The 16,021-nt window shown below is 34.9% G+C and overlaps 4 protein-coding genes across 4 annotated transcripts; 2 read left to right on the top strand and 2 right to left on the bottom strand.

Annotated features, from left to right (window-relative positions):
* The first annotated feature begins 1,532 nt into the window (after window positions 1–1,532).
* On the top strand, window positions 1,533–3,296 carry atp5mf (ATP synthase membrane subunit f). The gene is made up of 4 exons (XM_065255435.2): window positions 1,533–1,652; window positions 2,733–2,840; window positions 2,954–3,070; window positions 3,150–3,296. The coding sequence occupies exons 1-4, from the start codon at window positions 1,637–1,639 to the stop codon at window positions 3,176–3,178; spliced, it is 270 nt and encodes an 89-aa protein (XP_065111507.1). The 5' UTR covers window positions 1,533–1,636; the 3' UTR covers window positions 3,179–3,296.
* A 357-nt stretch (window positions 3,297–3,653) lies between these two features.
* Window positions 3,654–6,710, bottom strand: cpsf4 (cleavage and polyadenylation specific factor 4). The gene is made up of 8 exons (XM_065264667.2): window positions 6,281–6,710; window positions 6,150–6,200; window positions 5,913–6,065; window positions 5,388–5,483; window positions 4,674–4,767; window positions 4,513–4,585; window positions 4,234–4,410; window positions 3,654–4,157 (listed from the first exon to the last, which is right to left on the bottom strand). Exons 1-8 carry the CDS (start codon window positions 6,381–6,383, stop codon window positions 4,089–4,091), a joined length of 816 nt encoding a protein of 271 aa, XP_065120739.1. The 5' UTR covers window positions 6,384–6,710; the 3' UTR covers window positions 3,654–4,088.
* A 2,454-nt stretch (window positions 6,711–9,164) lies between these two features.
* bud31 (BUD31 homolog) lies at window positions 9,165–10,870 on the bottom strand. Its single transcript, XM_065255437.2, has 4 exons — window positions 10,675–10,870; window positions 10,305–10,427; window positions 10,057–10,223; window positions 9,165–9,410 (listed from the first exon to the last, which is right to left on the bottom strand). The coding sequence occupies exons 1-4, from the start codon at window positions 10,766–10,768 to the stop codon at window positions 9,360–9,362; spliced, it is 435 nt and encodes a 144-aa protein (XP_065111509.1). The 5' UTR covers window positions 10,769–10,870; the 3' UTR covers window positions 9,165–9,359.
* A 215-nt stretch (window positions 10,871–11,085) lies between these two features.
* On the top strand, window positions 11,086–15,526 carry pdap1b (pdgfa associated protein 1b). Its single transcript, XM_065264906.2, has 6 exons — window positions 11,086–11,362; window positions 11,663–11,754; window positions 13,760–13,855; window positions 14,173–14,291; window positions 14,772–14,923; window positions 15,011–15,526. Exons 1-6 carry the CDS (start codon window positions 11,350–11,352, stop codon window positions 15,073–15,075), a joined length of 537 nt encoding a protein of 178 aa, XP_065120978.1. The 5' UTR covers window positions 11,086–11,349; the 3' UTR covers window positions 15,076–15,526.
* The last annotated feature ends 495 nt before the right edge of the window (window positions 15,527–16,021 follow it).

The raw sequence follows: 16,021 nt of genomic DNA, 5'->3' as shown, positions 1-16,021 counted from the left end.
GAAAAGAAATAATATAATTTTTTATATGCTATGGCAATAAAGGAACAATATTTGCAGAGTAAATATATGGATAGTAAAAATCAGTTCGGACATGTGTTTAATGAAATGTTATATTAACTGCCCACTGTGCAATTAGACTGTGCTTTTTTAATATAATTTCTGTTTCATCTTAATTAAAACCTCAGGATTATCACTCTGCCTGGAACTTTTACAGCAGAGCAAAGTATGAATGACACTTATATCTTTGACCTTCAGTCTAATGAATCAGTCAGCTATGTGTCTCTAACAATCCAATCAGATGACTATGACAATCATTTTCTTTGCCCATGTATTAAAATTTTATTTTTGAGTAAAAATTTTGGATAATGGACAATAAATGCACAATTTATTTCTAAACGCAATTACCTTGCATGTTTTTTTTGTATGAAGTTTTTATTCCAAGCTCTACCTATCCACTAAAAAGCTTTCAGCTGCCAACAGAGCTTTTGGGATTCTGCCACAAGAGAAGATCTATGTTTATCAGTATAAGTGAAAGTGAAAGACTTGGATTAAGTTTTAGACTGGACATTTAATTAAAATAAGAGCCTGCATATACTTCAGCTGTTTATGTCATATACACTCGATGACTTTGAAAACTTTATAAAACAACTCACATTCATTATTTCAAGAAGCTGATACAGCACATTTTGCATCTACAACAAATTTAAAGCAATGCCTATCAATACCCAATACTCATTTTAAATAGCAGAGTGCACCAATGAATTTAATGCTATGAATTTGATGCTAACGATGTTGGTCTTTTGGATGCCCAACAATCAAGCTAAAAAAAAGCACTGCTATGCAGCATGTTTTTACCAGCTATACTAAACTGTCTGCACATTTCAGTTAAAAGAAAGAAAATACTATAGATGTAAAAAGTTCTAGTCTTTGTTTTGTAATTGCATCATACACCAATAAAATGCAGCAATTTAAATCCAGTATTGTGATTTATTGTTTTATTTAGGAACTACTTTTACTTACTACAACAAATGCATTAAATTTCCACTTTTATTGCACATCATGTAATTAACGTGTCAATCATTTTTTTCTGTTTTTTTTTTCCTTAGTTTGAAATGTCTCCCTCCAGTGGTAAATGTATGATAGACCTTTCTGTGTTAATGACATCATTTAAGCTGAGTACATAATATATATTATTGCAACAGAGTACACACATATTTAGCTTATTTCCAGTGGCATATGTTTACACATTATTTATACTTTCTATAATTATCTGCCTTTTATAACATCATTACAACAGTGCAAAAATATGTTTTCTATTTAACCCATAGCTGGAAAACATACAATAGTAAATGTTTATATGTAAGGCATTATTCACTCAGCTCAGGTGGTTTTAAGCCAGGTGTTTGTTGCCAGCCTAAAGCAAACAGGTACGTTGCAAATAACTATGTAACTGTAACTAGTGTTGTTATCTTCTTCTCTTATTTTTTCAACTGGATCCGCATTCCCTTTTTAAAGCATCGACGTGTGTGAGCCCCGCCCACTCACGTGCCCCGCCCCGTATGTGCAACAGTGACGTTGTTACGCTTTATTCCCAGCACACACCGCGGCACGCCATCATCTTGAGACTCAGAGCAAGATGGCGGATAAAGCAGGTACGACTGAATGAAACGAACAAATCTGAATGTGTTTTAGTGTTTGAGGAAAAGTTTGTCAATATGTTTTTATGTGTTGTTCATACGTATTTGTGAAGGTATGACTGATATGGGTCAAATTAATTCGTTTGTAAAGTTACGCATGTACATTGAAGGCCCGATGTTGGTAGAGTCATGTCAAGGTCTTTCAGTAACATTGGCCGCAATATAACGTTATGTTCGCAGCATCTTCACTGACAGCATTTAGGTTGAATCGTCATTAGTCTTAAAACATGCAAACCCTTTCGTAGTGTTTTGGTGACATGTTTGATAACTAAGAGTGTGTCCTGCAATTTTTTTCCCAACGCAATACTTTAAAAACTCGTTCAGATTTGCTGATTTTCTTAAATTTTATTTGTAAGGTAAAGTCACTACTTTGCTAGTGTCACTGCTGTTAACATTACTCATAATATTGGCACTTTCCCCTTACAGACTTGACTGTGGTGCTACCATTTTTTTGTACCTTATGTGTAACAGGACACATAATGCTAGTCAGAATATTTTAAAGAAGCCCAAGATTTTAGCTTTTTGGAGCAAGGAAATGCTATGGTGCATTTATACTTCACCTTAGCGCCTACTTGGGCTTTTTATTATAAGTGCATATGAATCAAAACACCTTCATGGTCCAAAATTGCATGTATGCCTTTCATTTTAAGTGTATATTGTAATTTAATCTGGGCCATTGAATGATATATTAAAACGCATTATGATGGCAGTGGTACCACCAATGCAAAAACAACTGTATATCCTTTTAGAAAAGCACCATATTAAGATGTCATACCGGCACACCACACATTTCGTGGTCATTCTTTCTGATTTGCAATGAGTTTGGAGAAGATTTGAATTTAATAAAAAAAGGAAAGTTTAACTTGCAGACAGTACTGCTATTTAGTCTGCAATACTTGTCCATTTTCCAACAGGCCTAGATCAGTATTTGACCCATACAAGCTATCATGTCAAACTTTCTTATCTTTCTAACATGACATACAGTCATATTTACATAGTAGGCTCATATAAACTTTTACGTTTCTGATTCTTTAGTGTCCCTGGCTGAGAAGAGGCTTATGGATGTCAAGCTTGGGCAGCTGCCATCCTGGCTCGGAACAAGAGACTTTACCCCAAATGGAATTCTTGGTGGAGTTCGCAGAGGTACTGGATCTTTTAATATTTAAACAAAAGTCTATTAATTATTGAATTCATGTCATTTATTGAATTTATTCCACTCGGAGTGTCTAAGACCGTTCTTAATAATCATTTCTTAGGATATGAGAGGTATTACAACAAGTACATCAATGTGAGGAAAGGTGGCATTGGTGGTGTGGCCATGTTTCTTGCTGGTTACATTGCCCTGAGTTACCTTTGGGAATATGATCACATCAGTAAGTAAACCTATTAAAATTTTTGTTGTTTTTTTTTTTTTTAAATTTGCCTTACAAAACATTTCCCATCCCACAATAGAACACGACAGATGGAGAAAGTACCACTGAAGCCCGATGGACCAGGAGGCCACTCGGATGTCTCTTCTGCAGCAGTTTGATCACAGCACCTCTCAGCTTTCTCTGTTTGTGATTATTGTGACCAATAAAATAATTACATTTATTTAAATTGGACTCTTTATTGAATAAAACAAACCAGTTTGCTGTATTATTGTTTAAAGTTCTTGTGGTGATTAATTAAAAACATTCATGTACTAAATGATGTTTATGGTTTCTCCATGACTTGTATGATTGTTTAAAATAAATAAAAAAAATGCTTTGCAAACTAGATTAGAATGAAAGATCATGAAAACATGTTGATTGTACTTTACCAATGCTGTAAATATACAAATTAGTTTCGTAATTAAGCATCCTTTATGAATATGCTGCATTGTTGCAAACAGATAAAACACAAAAGCAATTTTTTTTCCAAAAATCCAGTTCATCTTTATTGCAATAAGAAACACATCCCTTATCCATTTTTAACTTTTATTTAAATCAGCAACTTTCTTGATAGACTATTAAGTGATGTCTACATCGCCACTTAAATTTAAAGTATTACCCAGCTGCCAATCATAATATCAGACTCAATGTTCTCCCTAAAAATGCCTAATATTGTTTCCTCTATTATCAACAATCCCCCAAGTTTCAGGAGCCTTCAATACAAAAGTCTTGCATGTCAAAGTATAAATCTGATGCAGGAAAGAAAAAATATCAACAAAGTTTAGTGACCACTCCTTCTACCTGTTGTATATATTCTTGTTGTGACGTGTCCACAAGAGCGCTTGGCACATGGACAGTGAGGTAGAAGCACGTCACTTAACTTTAACCTTTGCACTGTAAGGTTTCTGTACCAGCAGTCCAATATTTCAATCTGGATGTGACAGCCATAATTGTGGGAGATCCTTTTTGCAGAAAATCTTTACTGTCCACTCAGGAACGCCAAGTGTCCTTTACTGCATTTGTTAGCATAATGGCCCTTTTCACCACACTAGAAGAAAAAAAAGTAAGCATTAAAACATTTTCCAAAATAACACATTTATACATAAAATCAAATGGCACCCCACCTTGTAACATGTAACTTGTTCCAGTGGACGAGGACCACGAGGTCCGCCCATGTTGCCGTGGCCGTGAGGATGCACTATCCCAACAGCATTCGGCATTCTCTGGTTGTGGTTTACATTGGGGTTTGTTAACTGAATGAGTGACTGTGACGACCTGTTTGTGGACTGAATGATTTGTTGCTGGAAAATATAATGAAGATGAATATTAAGAATTTACAGTTAGCAGTAGACTAATAAAACATTCGCATTTTATCATTATCTTAAACATTTCATCTGTAATACCTTTTGCTGAGACTGTGCTTGCTGAGGCAATGGTGGCTGTTCAGTTGCACCCATAGGGAGTTCAAATCTCGGGCTGAGGATTACAAAGTCGTTTTAGTTACAAATCATAGGCATGTCTACATAGCAGCATGAAATGCAATGACTGATATAAACAAACGTACTGCATAAACTTGCATGACTTGCCCTCTGGGCAAAATCCAACAAGGTAATTTACACAGATGACTCTTCTTGTGTGTCTGTGCCTGCAATCCGGACCTTATGGGACAAGAGAAAGAGGACACTTTATATTTGGAATATCTGCAATGTTTTTTTTTAAATGCGTTGATTACTTTTATTTAAAATAATATAATAACTGTACATATATAAATCACAACTTGATTTACATTTAGATTATTTTATCTAAAGCGACTCAAGAATGAATTGTCTTAAAGGTGCAGTGTGTAAATTTTAGCTGGATCCAACGGCTCAGTCCACTCCTTACCCCTCGTTTTTTAATCACATAGAGAAGCTACGATAGCCGCCACCAGACAAACATGTCATCTGAGACAACTTAGTAAAAAAAAGTTTGTCCATTAAGGGGTTCTATAGAAACATGGCGGCACAAAATGGGGACTTCCATGTAAGGGGACCCTCGGTATATGTAGATAAAAACGTCTCGTTCTAAGGTAATAAACACATAACGGTTCATTTTGTCTTTATACTCCACTGATAATATAGTTTTGTAGATTATTTTGCATTTCTGTCAAGAGATCCTTCAAAAAATTACACACTGCACCTTTAAGAGTTAAAAAATAGACATAGTACACAAAGTTACATTTACAAATAAGAAAATATTCTGATGTATTACAACAAATTTGACAGAGTAAAATACTTACCATGCTTACAAAATCCCCTATCATACCACGGGCAATCTTTAATTTTAGATTCTGGGTCAATATGCAAGAACGGACACTCTTTGTTACTGCACTCTCCTGCAAATGATGATGATGATGATGATGAATAAACAAATCAGTAACATAAACACATTTATAAATAAAATACATAAATTAATTCTGTTATTATATCACAAATCTTATGTTATAATATGTGACCCTGTCTGTAAATTCCAGGCTAGCGTTTAAATCTAATTTTGAGATTAGGAGCATCAATGTTTGATCATTCATTTCAATATTTGACATGACCTTACTCAGTCAATATTAAATATATCACGGTTGCATTTTCACAAATATTGTTATTTACATTATGTGGGATGATTTTATGTAAACAGTTATTATATATATATATATATATATATATATATATATATATATAAAATGTAAACCACACTTAAGCTCTATTTATACAGGCAGGGTCACATATTAACGGAAACGTGCACCATGATAAGCATTTAAATCACTAACCGAATTTAGAGTAGAAATAGCATTCAGGCATCTTTGTCATATCATATTCGTGTAAAAATTCGCATTGGTCTCCTTTCTTGCATAAACCTCTGAGCCAGTGTTTGCACACCACAGTCTTTTCACCGCTGATATGTCTGAACGGACACATCCCACCTGTCAGAATAAAAACTGTCATACACTCATCAACGCATTTAATGAGCTTGAAAAACAAAGACATACGTCATAAACATCACTTGCCTTTCATACAGGCAGCTCGCATGAAATACTCGCAGACAGCAGCGCCAGATTCTTAAAAAAAGCAAACAAAGTATTATTGAAACCCTGATTGTTGAACAAATCATATCATACATCAGTGCCGCTTAACTTACTATCCATTCCTGGAAATGGCAATGGTTGAGCACCAAGTTGCTGCTCTACAGCAATTTCAAGATCAAACTTGATGTGATCGACACAGGCGATTAATTCCTGCATTTTTGTATAAGATTATATTAATATTTTTACCCAGGCGATGAAAATTCTTTTCGTTACAACACTTGATCAGAAAACTAAGAAGTGTTGATAGCTAACTAGTTAACAGTCCTCCGATCCCTCTTAATGTTAGACGTAAAAACAAATGATTTGGGAAAAATCCAGATGCATTAACTAGACGATCGGTTTTAAACGTAGCACATGAATAACCCGGTATAGATAATTCAAAATAAACAGCTGCTATTCGTAGCTTGTGCTTCCACAACGTTGCTAACGAGTAACCCCTGACCCACGAACTCTGCCCGCGGACAGACTGACTAATCTATCACTGAATCATCGAGTTATCTGCGACGGCGTGTATATATTGTAAAATAGTATCTGTTTTAGAGGGACCACTTCACACGATTTACTTTTAAATAATAGTAATTACGTATTTTTTGTATTTTGGTGGCAAACATCTTAAGTGCACCGCCGGCATAAAACATCATCAGAACTGATCTGTGTGCTCGTTGATTAAAATGTCTGCTGTAGTCAAGCCGCGCCAAAACACAGTTGACAGTAGTAGACATATAACTCGCAGCTCATTTTTGAGATTTATCAGTTATGTATATAGGTTCATTGATATTTATATAAAAACCATCAACCCCTGTAATTAATTAAAACTAGAACAGATAAAAACAACTTCCAAATCAAATGCATAAATCCTCCTCCCACCACTATTAGAATTAAGTGTAATAAACTCCTTCTACTTGCTATTATATCTGCACTATATAACTTAATTCTCTGCACTGCTATATTGTGTTTGTATTTGTCTTGCTTTGGTGTATGTTCCCACAAGAACAACATTTAACAAACAATGACAAGCCATGGTTCACTGCAAAACTAAAACAGCTTCACCAGCCCAAATAGGATGCCTACAGGAGCGGGACAAAAATTTTATATAAACAGGCCACAAACAGACTGAATGAAAAGATAAGAGTAGCCAAGAGAAGCTTCTCTGAAAAAAGCTGTTTTTAACGACCCAGCTTCAGTGTGGAAGGGCCTGAAAGCCATCGCCAACTACAAGATAGCATCCCCCAGGCCCTTTAGCTCCTGAAGTTTGGTTATCTGTCTCATCGAGATGGTGATAAGTCTGCTGCTTACAGACAGTGGGTTGAGCAGCTGTCTGGCTGGTGCAGTCATATAACAACTTGGAGCTTAATACACTCAAAACATTGGAGATGACCGTGGACTTTAGAAGAAACCCACATCCACCTCCACTTAACATCACGAACAGCGCTCTGGCTGCAGTGGAGTCATTCAGGTTCCTGGGCATCACCATCTCAGGACCTAAAGTGGACCAAACACATTGACTCCATTGTGAAAGAGATTGTACTTTCTTCGTCAACTGAAAAATATCAACCTGCTACAGGTACTCATGACTCAGCTATTAATAATAATTATTGAGTCAGTTCTGTGCACTTCTTAAACAGTCTGGTTTGTGGAAGCGAGCAAATATAAGAAGAGTCCATGAATTTTTAGGACAGCTATGAAAATGTATCATTGGTGTTCACCTGCCCTACCTTCAGGACTTGTACATCTCCAGAGTAAAGAAACAACAACCTGCTCACACTTTCCCATCAGGCAGACGTTACAGATCTCAGTGCACTAGAACATTTAGGCATTAAAACAGTTTTTTTCTTTACTATCTGTCCCTATAATTCAATGAATTCCCCAATACTACTGAATGAGCAATAACTATTTTTTATGTAAATACATATACATATTTTGACATATTTTTATTTATACAGCTGTACATCAGTAGTTCTCAAACTTTTTAAGCACCTTGTGTACAGTGCGTTCCTTCCCGGCCCCCCAAAGAAAATGTATGAAATTTTCATTTTAATAGACAAAACATATTAAAGTATCCAAAGTAGTGCTGTTACACAGAATTCATGATAAATTAATGTATTTTATAAAATGTCATAAAACTTGGGCCTCTCTGGCACCATTTTGCAGCCCCAGCCCCCAGTTTGAGAACCACTGCTATACATAACCCAATTTGGTGGTTTCCCTTAGACATTTGTGAAACTGTTTATTTGAAACAAGTTTGTCCCAGTCAAGTCATTTTTTTTGTGATTTACTGTTTTCTACATAAAATCATCCTACATAATATAAAGAACATTCTGTGAAATATAACTTTGATATCTTTAACATCTTAAGACCTGGTGTGTCCACATACATGGACATCACATTTGTTTGTTGTTTGCACCATAATAATTTATTATGTGTAACTGGAACATGTTGTACACAAACGTGGAAAATTACACTGCTTCATATTCAAAAATATTTGGTAACTATATTTATTGCTTCTCACTAACCCCAAATAGCTAGAAGAAACCAAAGCTCAGGTCTTAGTAGGTTAATATTGACTGTGGTCATTTTAAAGACTAAAATCATAATATTAATGGTTATAATCAAATTTAGATGCTCCTATTCTCATTTTTAAAATGATGTTAATCTGGATTTCACAGACAGGGTCACAATTCGTTTGTTTTAATAGTTTTGATCTTCATTTCCTAAACTTTTTAAAATGATTTCTGTCTCTGCTATTTCAATAAAACAAAGTCAAACCCCACGAAATGGATTGAAAATAGATGACTGAAAGAAAAATTCAGATTGATTTGTATGGCTGGAAGTGAGATTAGAATCACGTTATTAATTTGCCAGGGTATGCTTATGTTAAACATATACTGCATTTTATAAGTACACAGAATAAAGGACTTTAAACACTGTAAACCAGCATTAAGATTAAGATACAGCACAATTTAATAAAAAACAAAAAAACAAATCAAAGAATATACAAACAATAACAATATGAGTTCACCAGACTCAACATCATAATGACAAAGAATTAGGTATATTAAAAAAATACAAATAAAGGTTTATTAAGCCCCTATTTTCAATGCAATGCCACTGCTGTAAGATCTTTTTATTGAGTCATCCAGAACATCCTCTGCATCCACAGTGAGTGCATTCAATAATTCGGCCCTACAAAAACAAAGGAAAAAAATTAACCACCATATAAAAAATAAATCATTTAACAGAAAATCGCAAAGAACTGATGAAAATTAACCTATGTAGAAATTATTTAATACAATTTAAGGATACCAGCATGCACAGTTAGTATTAAAGGGATAGTTCACCAAAAAAATGAAAATCCTGTCATCAATTTCAAACTCTCATGTTATTACAAACCTGTATAAATGTCTTTGTTCTGATAAACATGAAGGAAGACATTTTGAGGAATGTTTGTAACCAAACTGTTCACCAGCCCTATTCATTTCCATAGTATTCTTTTTCCTACTATGGAAATGAATGGGACTCATGAACGATTTGGTTGCAAATATTCCTCAAAATATCTTACTTCATGTTTATCAGAACAAAGACATTTATACAGGTTTGTAACAACATGAGAGTTTGAAAATGATGATGACAGAATTTTCAATTTTGGGTTCATATTCAAAAATATTTGGTAACTATATTTATTGCTTCTTCCTAACCCCAAATAGTAAGAAGAAACTATTTTATACCTTTAAGGTAGTTTATTTATAATAAACTGTAAATGGAAAATAAAATAAGTGGTATTCCTATTCTTTAAACAATTGTAAGCAGCTTGGGGGTCAATCTCACTTACCACTTCAAGTTTGCTCTTGGGAACTCTGCAAATGCAATTTGTACCAAAGTTTGTGTCACGGGTCTGAATGCACCTCAGACAGCAAAGATTCTCATAACCCTGTTTCTTCCATTTGGCAATCAGATTCTTGTCTGCGTATCCTTCTTTGATGCAGTAATCATAAAGCTCTAGGAATTAAAAATATGTTAGCAACTCACATAAGGAAGCCGCAAAAAAAACATTAACATGACCAAATTGTACACCCATACCTCGACTGATAGCCTTTCTTTTGTAGAACAGATCGAAAATATAACGGCTGCGTTGGTGATGAAGTCTGAAAATTGGCCACAAAGATTCAACTTTGCGTTTGCCCTCATGTGGCTCGGTTTCAGCTGCAATTAAAAAGCATCATAGCATATATAATAGCATATTAGCACACTGTCATCATAAACCAATTTAGTCTAACATTAGGAAGACAAGTAAACAGTGCCCGAATTACCAATATGAATATTTTAAAAAACAGCCTGAATACATATATAATGTGATGTAAATATTGCAATGGACTAACATCCGCTCCGAACATCTCAAAATAAAAAATAACTCATTAGCATTCTGGCTAGTTTAAGATTGTGAACAAACCTTCGCGCATTTTCTGGTCTAATTCATCCAAAGTTGGTTCTATTAGTTCCCATCCATCTGGAGGTGGTTTTCTACTCCTTTTAACTTTAGGCATTATTTCGGATTTTCAAGTAAAATAAACGATCGTCTACGTTGTTTAGTGAGAGCGAGCTGCTGCTTTCCAACTTTACTGTCGCCTTTTAATGACGTCACGCCACAGGTCCTTTTAGTGCGAGTTAGCACGAGAAAGTTCGTCAACAAGCTGTCTTTGTTTATATGCCCAAAGCACAAACTAAAATGACAATCAAGATTATTTAACATTTTATTCCATTGGTAAAATAGATTGAGGTGAAAGCCTGAAAAATAACTATAAGCGATTTATTACTGCGTTATAACTGCGGCATTATTTTTATTCTTATCATATTGCGTCAGGCTAGGTGTCTGCACTTGTGCCTGAATGTAAATATAGAAACATGTACCAGCAGGCTGAATGCTAATCGATGATTTGACCAGTTTAATCGTAGAATTTACCTTTTGTTTTATTTAACAATTTGTCCCCAAATTACGTACAGTTGATAACTGTTATTCTACTTAAGTGTGAAGCGTGACAACTTATATTTCAACTCTATTTTAAGCTTTTCCTTTTCTTAAGTCTGAGAGTGTTTAAGTCGAATTTTTAAACTTCAACTCGTCATTATGCCAAAAGGAGGTAAGAGATGTTTTTGTTGTGTGCCAAACATTTAAATGTAACAGAAATAGCATTAATCACACATTGAACCAGCACACGTCAGTCATGGGCTGAGAGAGGAATGTTGAATCGTGTTGGTGTTTAACTTACACTGGTTTCATAGTCTTTTTTTTAAATGTCTACATAACACTAATACCAAATTTATACCAATATGTACCAATGTATTGTATACTTATTCTAAACAATGTTATTGTGTTTTGTGTATTACTGTAGATAATACAAATAGTGGAAGTTAATCCCATACGTTTTGTTTTACTTTAGGGAAAAAAGGTGGCCATAAAGGTCGTATGAGAACCTACACAAGTCCTGAAGAAATAGATGCGCAGATGAAAGCAGAGAAAGAACGAAAGAAGGTAAATTATATTGTCACTTCAGACAGAATGTAGTGTTTCAGATAAATATTATAACACAGAAAAATAATATAACACAACATTAAAGAGTTTGGCACAGAGAGCGAATATTAAAATTTTTATACATTTTAATTATAGTGCTTAGTGTGGTTATTTAACTGCTATTTAACTCTAAAGCAAAGTTAATAATAAAGCCATTGGGAAATAAAGGGTGCCGATTTGGTGTCTGTTAAAGAGCCCCTATTATGCCTTTCCTGGTTTTACATTTCCTTTATTGTTTAAGTGTGTGTTCATGCATGTAAACGATCTACAAGGTTTCAAATTACAATGTCTATTCTAAAGCGAGATGTCATGCTCGCTTTGTACTCCAACATTTAATTCCGTATTACACATTTTCATAATGCCCACCTGCTGACTTAATGCTCATGAAGTATTTTGTTACAGGCACACTTATTGCACTTTTTTGTCACTTGAGACTCAGCTACACCTGGTCTGTGATGAGTGTACTTACAGTATACTTCATTATGATCAGCCCTATTCCCTATGAATCCCTTCACATTTATAAAACGGCTACAGAATGAAAACATAGCTCTGAAGCTTCATGACGATGTTGTGCGGTTGTCGGTCCGGCAGTGATGTTTTCAGACATGCGTGACTGTTCTGAGTTGTGTTAGCAAAGCTCAACCGAGTGTTAAATTGATGGCAAAATCTGAGCAGGACTCTTGCCAGTAAATCTATGTAAATATCACTATGTGTGTTGACAACTGAGAAGGTACAATGCACACCTCCCGGTAGGGAGCAGAACATTCCTGATACACACTTTAGGGATGTCACGATAGACTGGGATAGCGTGACCAATCAGAGGAAGGGATTTTATAGAATCTGGAAGTACCACAGCATTTGAAAGCGCTGGAAAGAGATGCGCAACAATAATGTTAATATAATGTGAACAATCATCCATGAAAACCTATTTAAGTACACCACAAAAACAAGAGCTGATAGGTTATTTTTAAGTTTTTTTTTTTCATAATTTTAAGGAGTTTTCTCTTTCCATTCTCATTGTCACATTTAAATTGCTCACTATTTTTGTAAAACACAATATTTTGCTTTGGAACAATATGTATAGTGAAAAGTGCTATTCAAATAAATCTAATCCAATAGGACTATTAAAAATTATACAAATGATGGTAACAGTAAATACGTCAAATGGATGAGATTGAATTTTCAACTTTCTAAGATGAGTGATAATCTTCTTATTATCCACAATGTCCTTCAAATTATCCATCTACAATCAGATTTGCTTGGAAATAGCATTTTCAGAAAAAACAGCAATATAAAGTTTTTAAATGATAAATCTCATCAAAATATATACTAGTATCCAGGGTTTCCCGCAGAAAATGTGTTATTTAAAGGCGGAGTCCATGATGTTTGAAAGCCAGTGTTGATATTTGAAATCGCCTAAACAAACACGCCCCTACCCCAATAGAATCTGGACCTTCTGTTGATAGACCCGCCCCACACATACGCAACCTGGCATTTGATTTGATTTGATTGGCTATAAGTGTGTTTTGGTAGTCGGCCCGTCTCCTTTTCCAAACCGTTTTTCAAACATCGTGGACTCCGCCTTTAAGGTGGTAGGGTTGTGCAGGTGGGCGGGCCGGGGGCATGGCAATCAAAGGGGCTGATAAAGTATGCGTCATGATAAAAATATTTTTATTTAAAACACTCAAATAAAACTCAATTTTGAAGAAACTATGACAGAAAATAAACACATACTAGATTATTAATGAATTAAATGTTTTATCAACAGCTAGTTGTCCTTCAGACAGTGACGGACCATGTCTTTCTCTCATTTCGGCCATGTGGCGTTTGGTGGAATTTTTTTTTGGACGACCTAGTTAAGGTGTTAAGGTATCCCAGCTTAGGTGGGCCGCCGGAACTGAGAAGTGCTGCGGGAAACCCTGAGTATCATATTTTCTTATAATAATGTGTATCGTTTGCGTCTTAGATTGAAGAGGAGGAAGGTGCATCAGTGAATGACAACCCAACAGAGGACAAAATTACAGCATCAGATTCAGAAGACAGTGATGATGATGGGTCTCAGGTAAGTTTTTAAGCATTGGCAGATTTGTCTCTCTACTTCTAGATCCATCTGCAGATTTATTTAGCAGAGCCTACTATATAACAGAAAGTCAGTTCTGACATCATACATCACACACACTTACTTGGTTAAACTACTGTGAAGTCTTTTTGAGTGGATTTGTCTTGCTAATTTATCTTTTCAACTCTGTTTGAAATAGAGATATTGTATATATGAAACATCACAGTTACATCACTGATAGATAACAGAGAACTGGTGATGCAGTATCATAACTTTGTTATTCTGAAAGAAACAAACTAACATTTACATTTTTGCAACAGAAAAGAAAGGGCGTTGAGGGGTTGATAGAGATTGAAAATCCGAATCGTGCTGCCCAAAAAGCAAAGAAAGTCACAGAAATAGAACTTGAAGGTCCCAAACAGCTTTCCAGAAGAGAAAGGTAAGAGACACTAGTTGAAGTGATGCCTATATCTCAATTTAGTACTCAGTAATTATATTTGCCTTTTTCAGCACATGGCTCTCTGGAATACACAATTGTGATTTCTGATTTGCTAGTTGCATATGGTGACATGTTGCAGTCAAATATTTTTGTACAGACTGCAAAGCTGCAAATTTGATCATTGTCAGTGACATATAATATGTCATACACTGAAGTAGTTTATTTCTTTTTAAAAACAATTGTATTTAATGCCTATTTATTATTTATGTATTTGGCAAGTGGCTTTGAAGGATAAAATACAGTCAGTCGGTCATTATCAGTATACTTTGTGACTGCACTGCGCATCTTTTACTTATTTTGTGCAAATTAGTTTATGTCGTTATATAATTTATCAGATGTTTTTAAAAAACAAGCTTTTTTGTTATGACATAAACATCTGTTTTCTCTCAGCTATTTTAATGCCTTTTCCCCGCATTTTAGAGAGGAGATTGAAAAACAAAAAGCCAAAGAGAGGTACATGAAAATGCATTTAGCAGGAAAGACAGATCAAGCCAAAGCAGATCTAGCTCGGCTTGCCATTATCAGAAAGCAACGTGAAGACGCCGCACGGAAAAAAGAAGAGGAACGTAAAGGTAAATCAGCTGCGTTCTGCACTGTTGTAGACATTTCTTATGATGGGACAATGAAGATTTATAACTGTTTGCTTTCTGTCTTTGTAGCAAAAGAAGCAGCACAAGCAGCAGCCGCAGCAACTAAAGGATTACACACGTTGTCTCTCAAATGATCCAGATGTAGTGGATTCTTCAAGGTTTTGATTCATTTGTGGACAGTATACGATTATATTTGACAATTTTATTTTTTAAGACGAAGACTGGTGGTGTGTTATGCTACATAAGACATTATAATACATTGGTCATTTGGAAAAGAGTATATTAACAATGAAAGCAATGCCTTTGTGAGAGCCCTGATGCTTTCACTAAAGTTGCTTGTAATGCTTGCTTTCACTCAATGATATTAGAAACATAGACATATTTATTAATATATATTAACATATTGCCACAAGTAACGGTGAAGTTTGCTGTCTCAGTATGGAGAATTATAGTACATAAAATGTTGTGAATTGTAAAGAGGGCTTTGTTTAATTTAGGATGATGTTCTGATGATATTGTCTTCTTAAAAGAATGAAAACAGTTACATATAATGCCAATAAAAATGTCAGAACTTTTTATTGAAAACGTGTTTGTATAATGTTTTAAACGTTTTTATATGTTTTAGAAATATTTTTGTAATGCTGCTGCAGAACTGTTAAGTAAGAGTAAAGTTACTTTATTGAAATGAAAGAAAATATGTTTAGCGCATAAGAAAAATATCCCAAAGATTTTTTTACAATAATTTTGATATATAATACTGTGGTCTCAGAAGTGCACAGAGAGGCCTGGGATTAAAGGAATAGTTCACCCAAAAAAGGAAATGTGTATGATCATTTAACCTCGTGCACTGTTTGCTGACACTTGTTTCTTTATTAAGCAGTCACCATGTGCTTCCACCACGTGCTGCCATTGTACTTTATATACACAGACCAATATTGTCTTAGACAAAACAACGTTTTTAGTAATAATAATACAGTTTTGGAACAACATAGGTACGTAAGTAATGATAGAAATGAAACTTTATGGATGAACTATTTCTTTAAATCCGCTAGTCGGCTGGACACGCCCCCAGCGCCCTCA

This window comes from Paramisgurnus dabryanus, chromosome 3 (genome assembly GCF_030506205.2).
Source record: "Paramisgurnus dabryanus chromosome 3, PD_genome_1.1, whole genome shotgun sequence".
Lineage (NCBI taxonomy): Eukaryota > Metazoa > Chordata > Actinopteri > Cypriniformes > Cobitidae > Paramisgurnus > Paramisgurnus dabryanus.
This window is presented reverse-complemented; position numbering and strand designations above follow the sequence as displayed.

Excerpts from the sequence above, each read along its gene's own strand:
- atp5mf (XM_065255435.2), top strand. Across the intron at positions 2,841-2,953 it reads TCTTGGTGGAGTTCGCAGAG|GATATGAGAGGTATTACAAC; the intron begins GTACTGGATCTT and ends ATCATTTCTTAG. Across the intron at positions 3,071-3,149 it reads TTGGGAATATGATCACATCA|AACACGACAGATGGAGAAAG; the intron begins GTAAGTAAACCT and ends ATCCCACAATAG.
- cpsf4 (XM_065264667.2), bottom strand. The coding sequence starts at position 6,383 with ATGCAGGAATTAATCGCCTGTGTCGATCACATCAAGTTTGATCTTGAA. Across the intron at positions 6,066-6,149 it reads GCGAGCTGCCTGTATGAAAG|GTGGGATGTGTCCGTTCAGA; the intron begins GCAAGTGATGTT and ends TTATTCTGACAG. Across the intron at positions 5,484-5,912 it reads CTATTTCTACTCTAAATTCG|GAGAGTGCAGTAACAAAGAG; the intron begins GTTAGTGATTTA and ends CATCATTTGCAG.
- pdap1b (XM_065264906.2), top strand. Across the intron at positions 11,755-13,759 it reads CAGAGAAAGAACGAAAGAAG|ATTGAAGAGGAGGAAGGTGC; the intron begins GTAAATTATATT and ends TTTGCGTCTTAG. Across the intron at positions 14,924-15,010 it reads AAAAGAAGAGGAACGTAAAG|CAAAAGAAGCAGCACAAGCA; the intron begins GTAAATCAGCTG and ends CTGTCTTTGTAG.
- bud31 (XM_065255437.2), bottom strand. The coding sequence starts at position 10,768 with ATGCCTAAAGTTAAAAGGAGTAGAAAACCACCTCCAGATGGATGGGAA. Across the intron at positions 10,428-10,674 it reads AGACCAGAAAATGCGCGAAG|CTGAAACCGAGCCACATGAG; the intron begins GTTTGTTCACAA and ends TTTTAATTGCAG. Across the intron at positions 9,411-10,056 it reads CCAAGAGCAAACTTGAAGTG|GGCCGAATTATTGAATGCAC; the intron begins GTAAGTGAGATT and ends TTGTTTTTGTAG.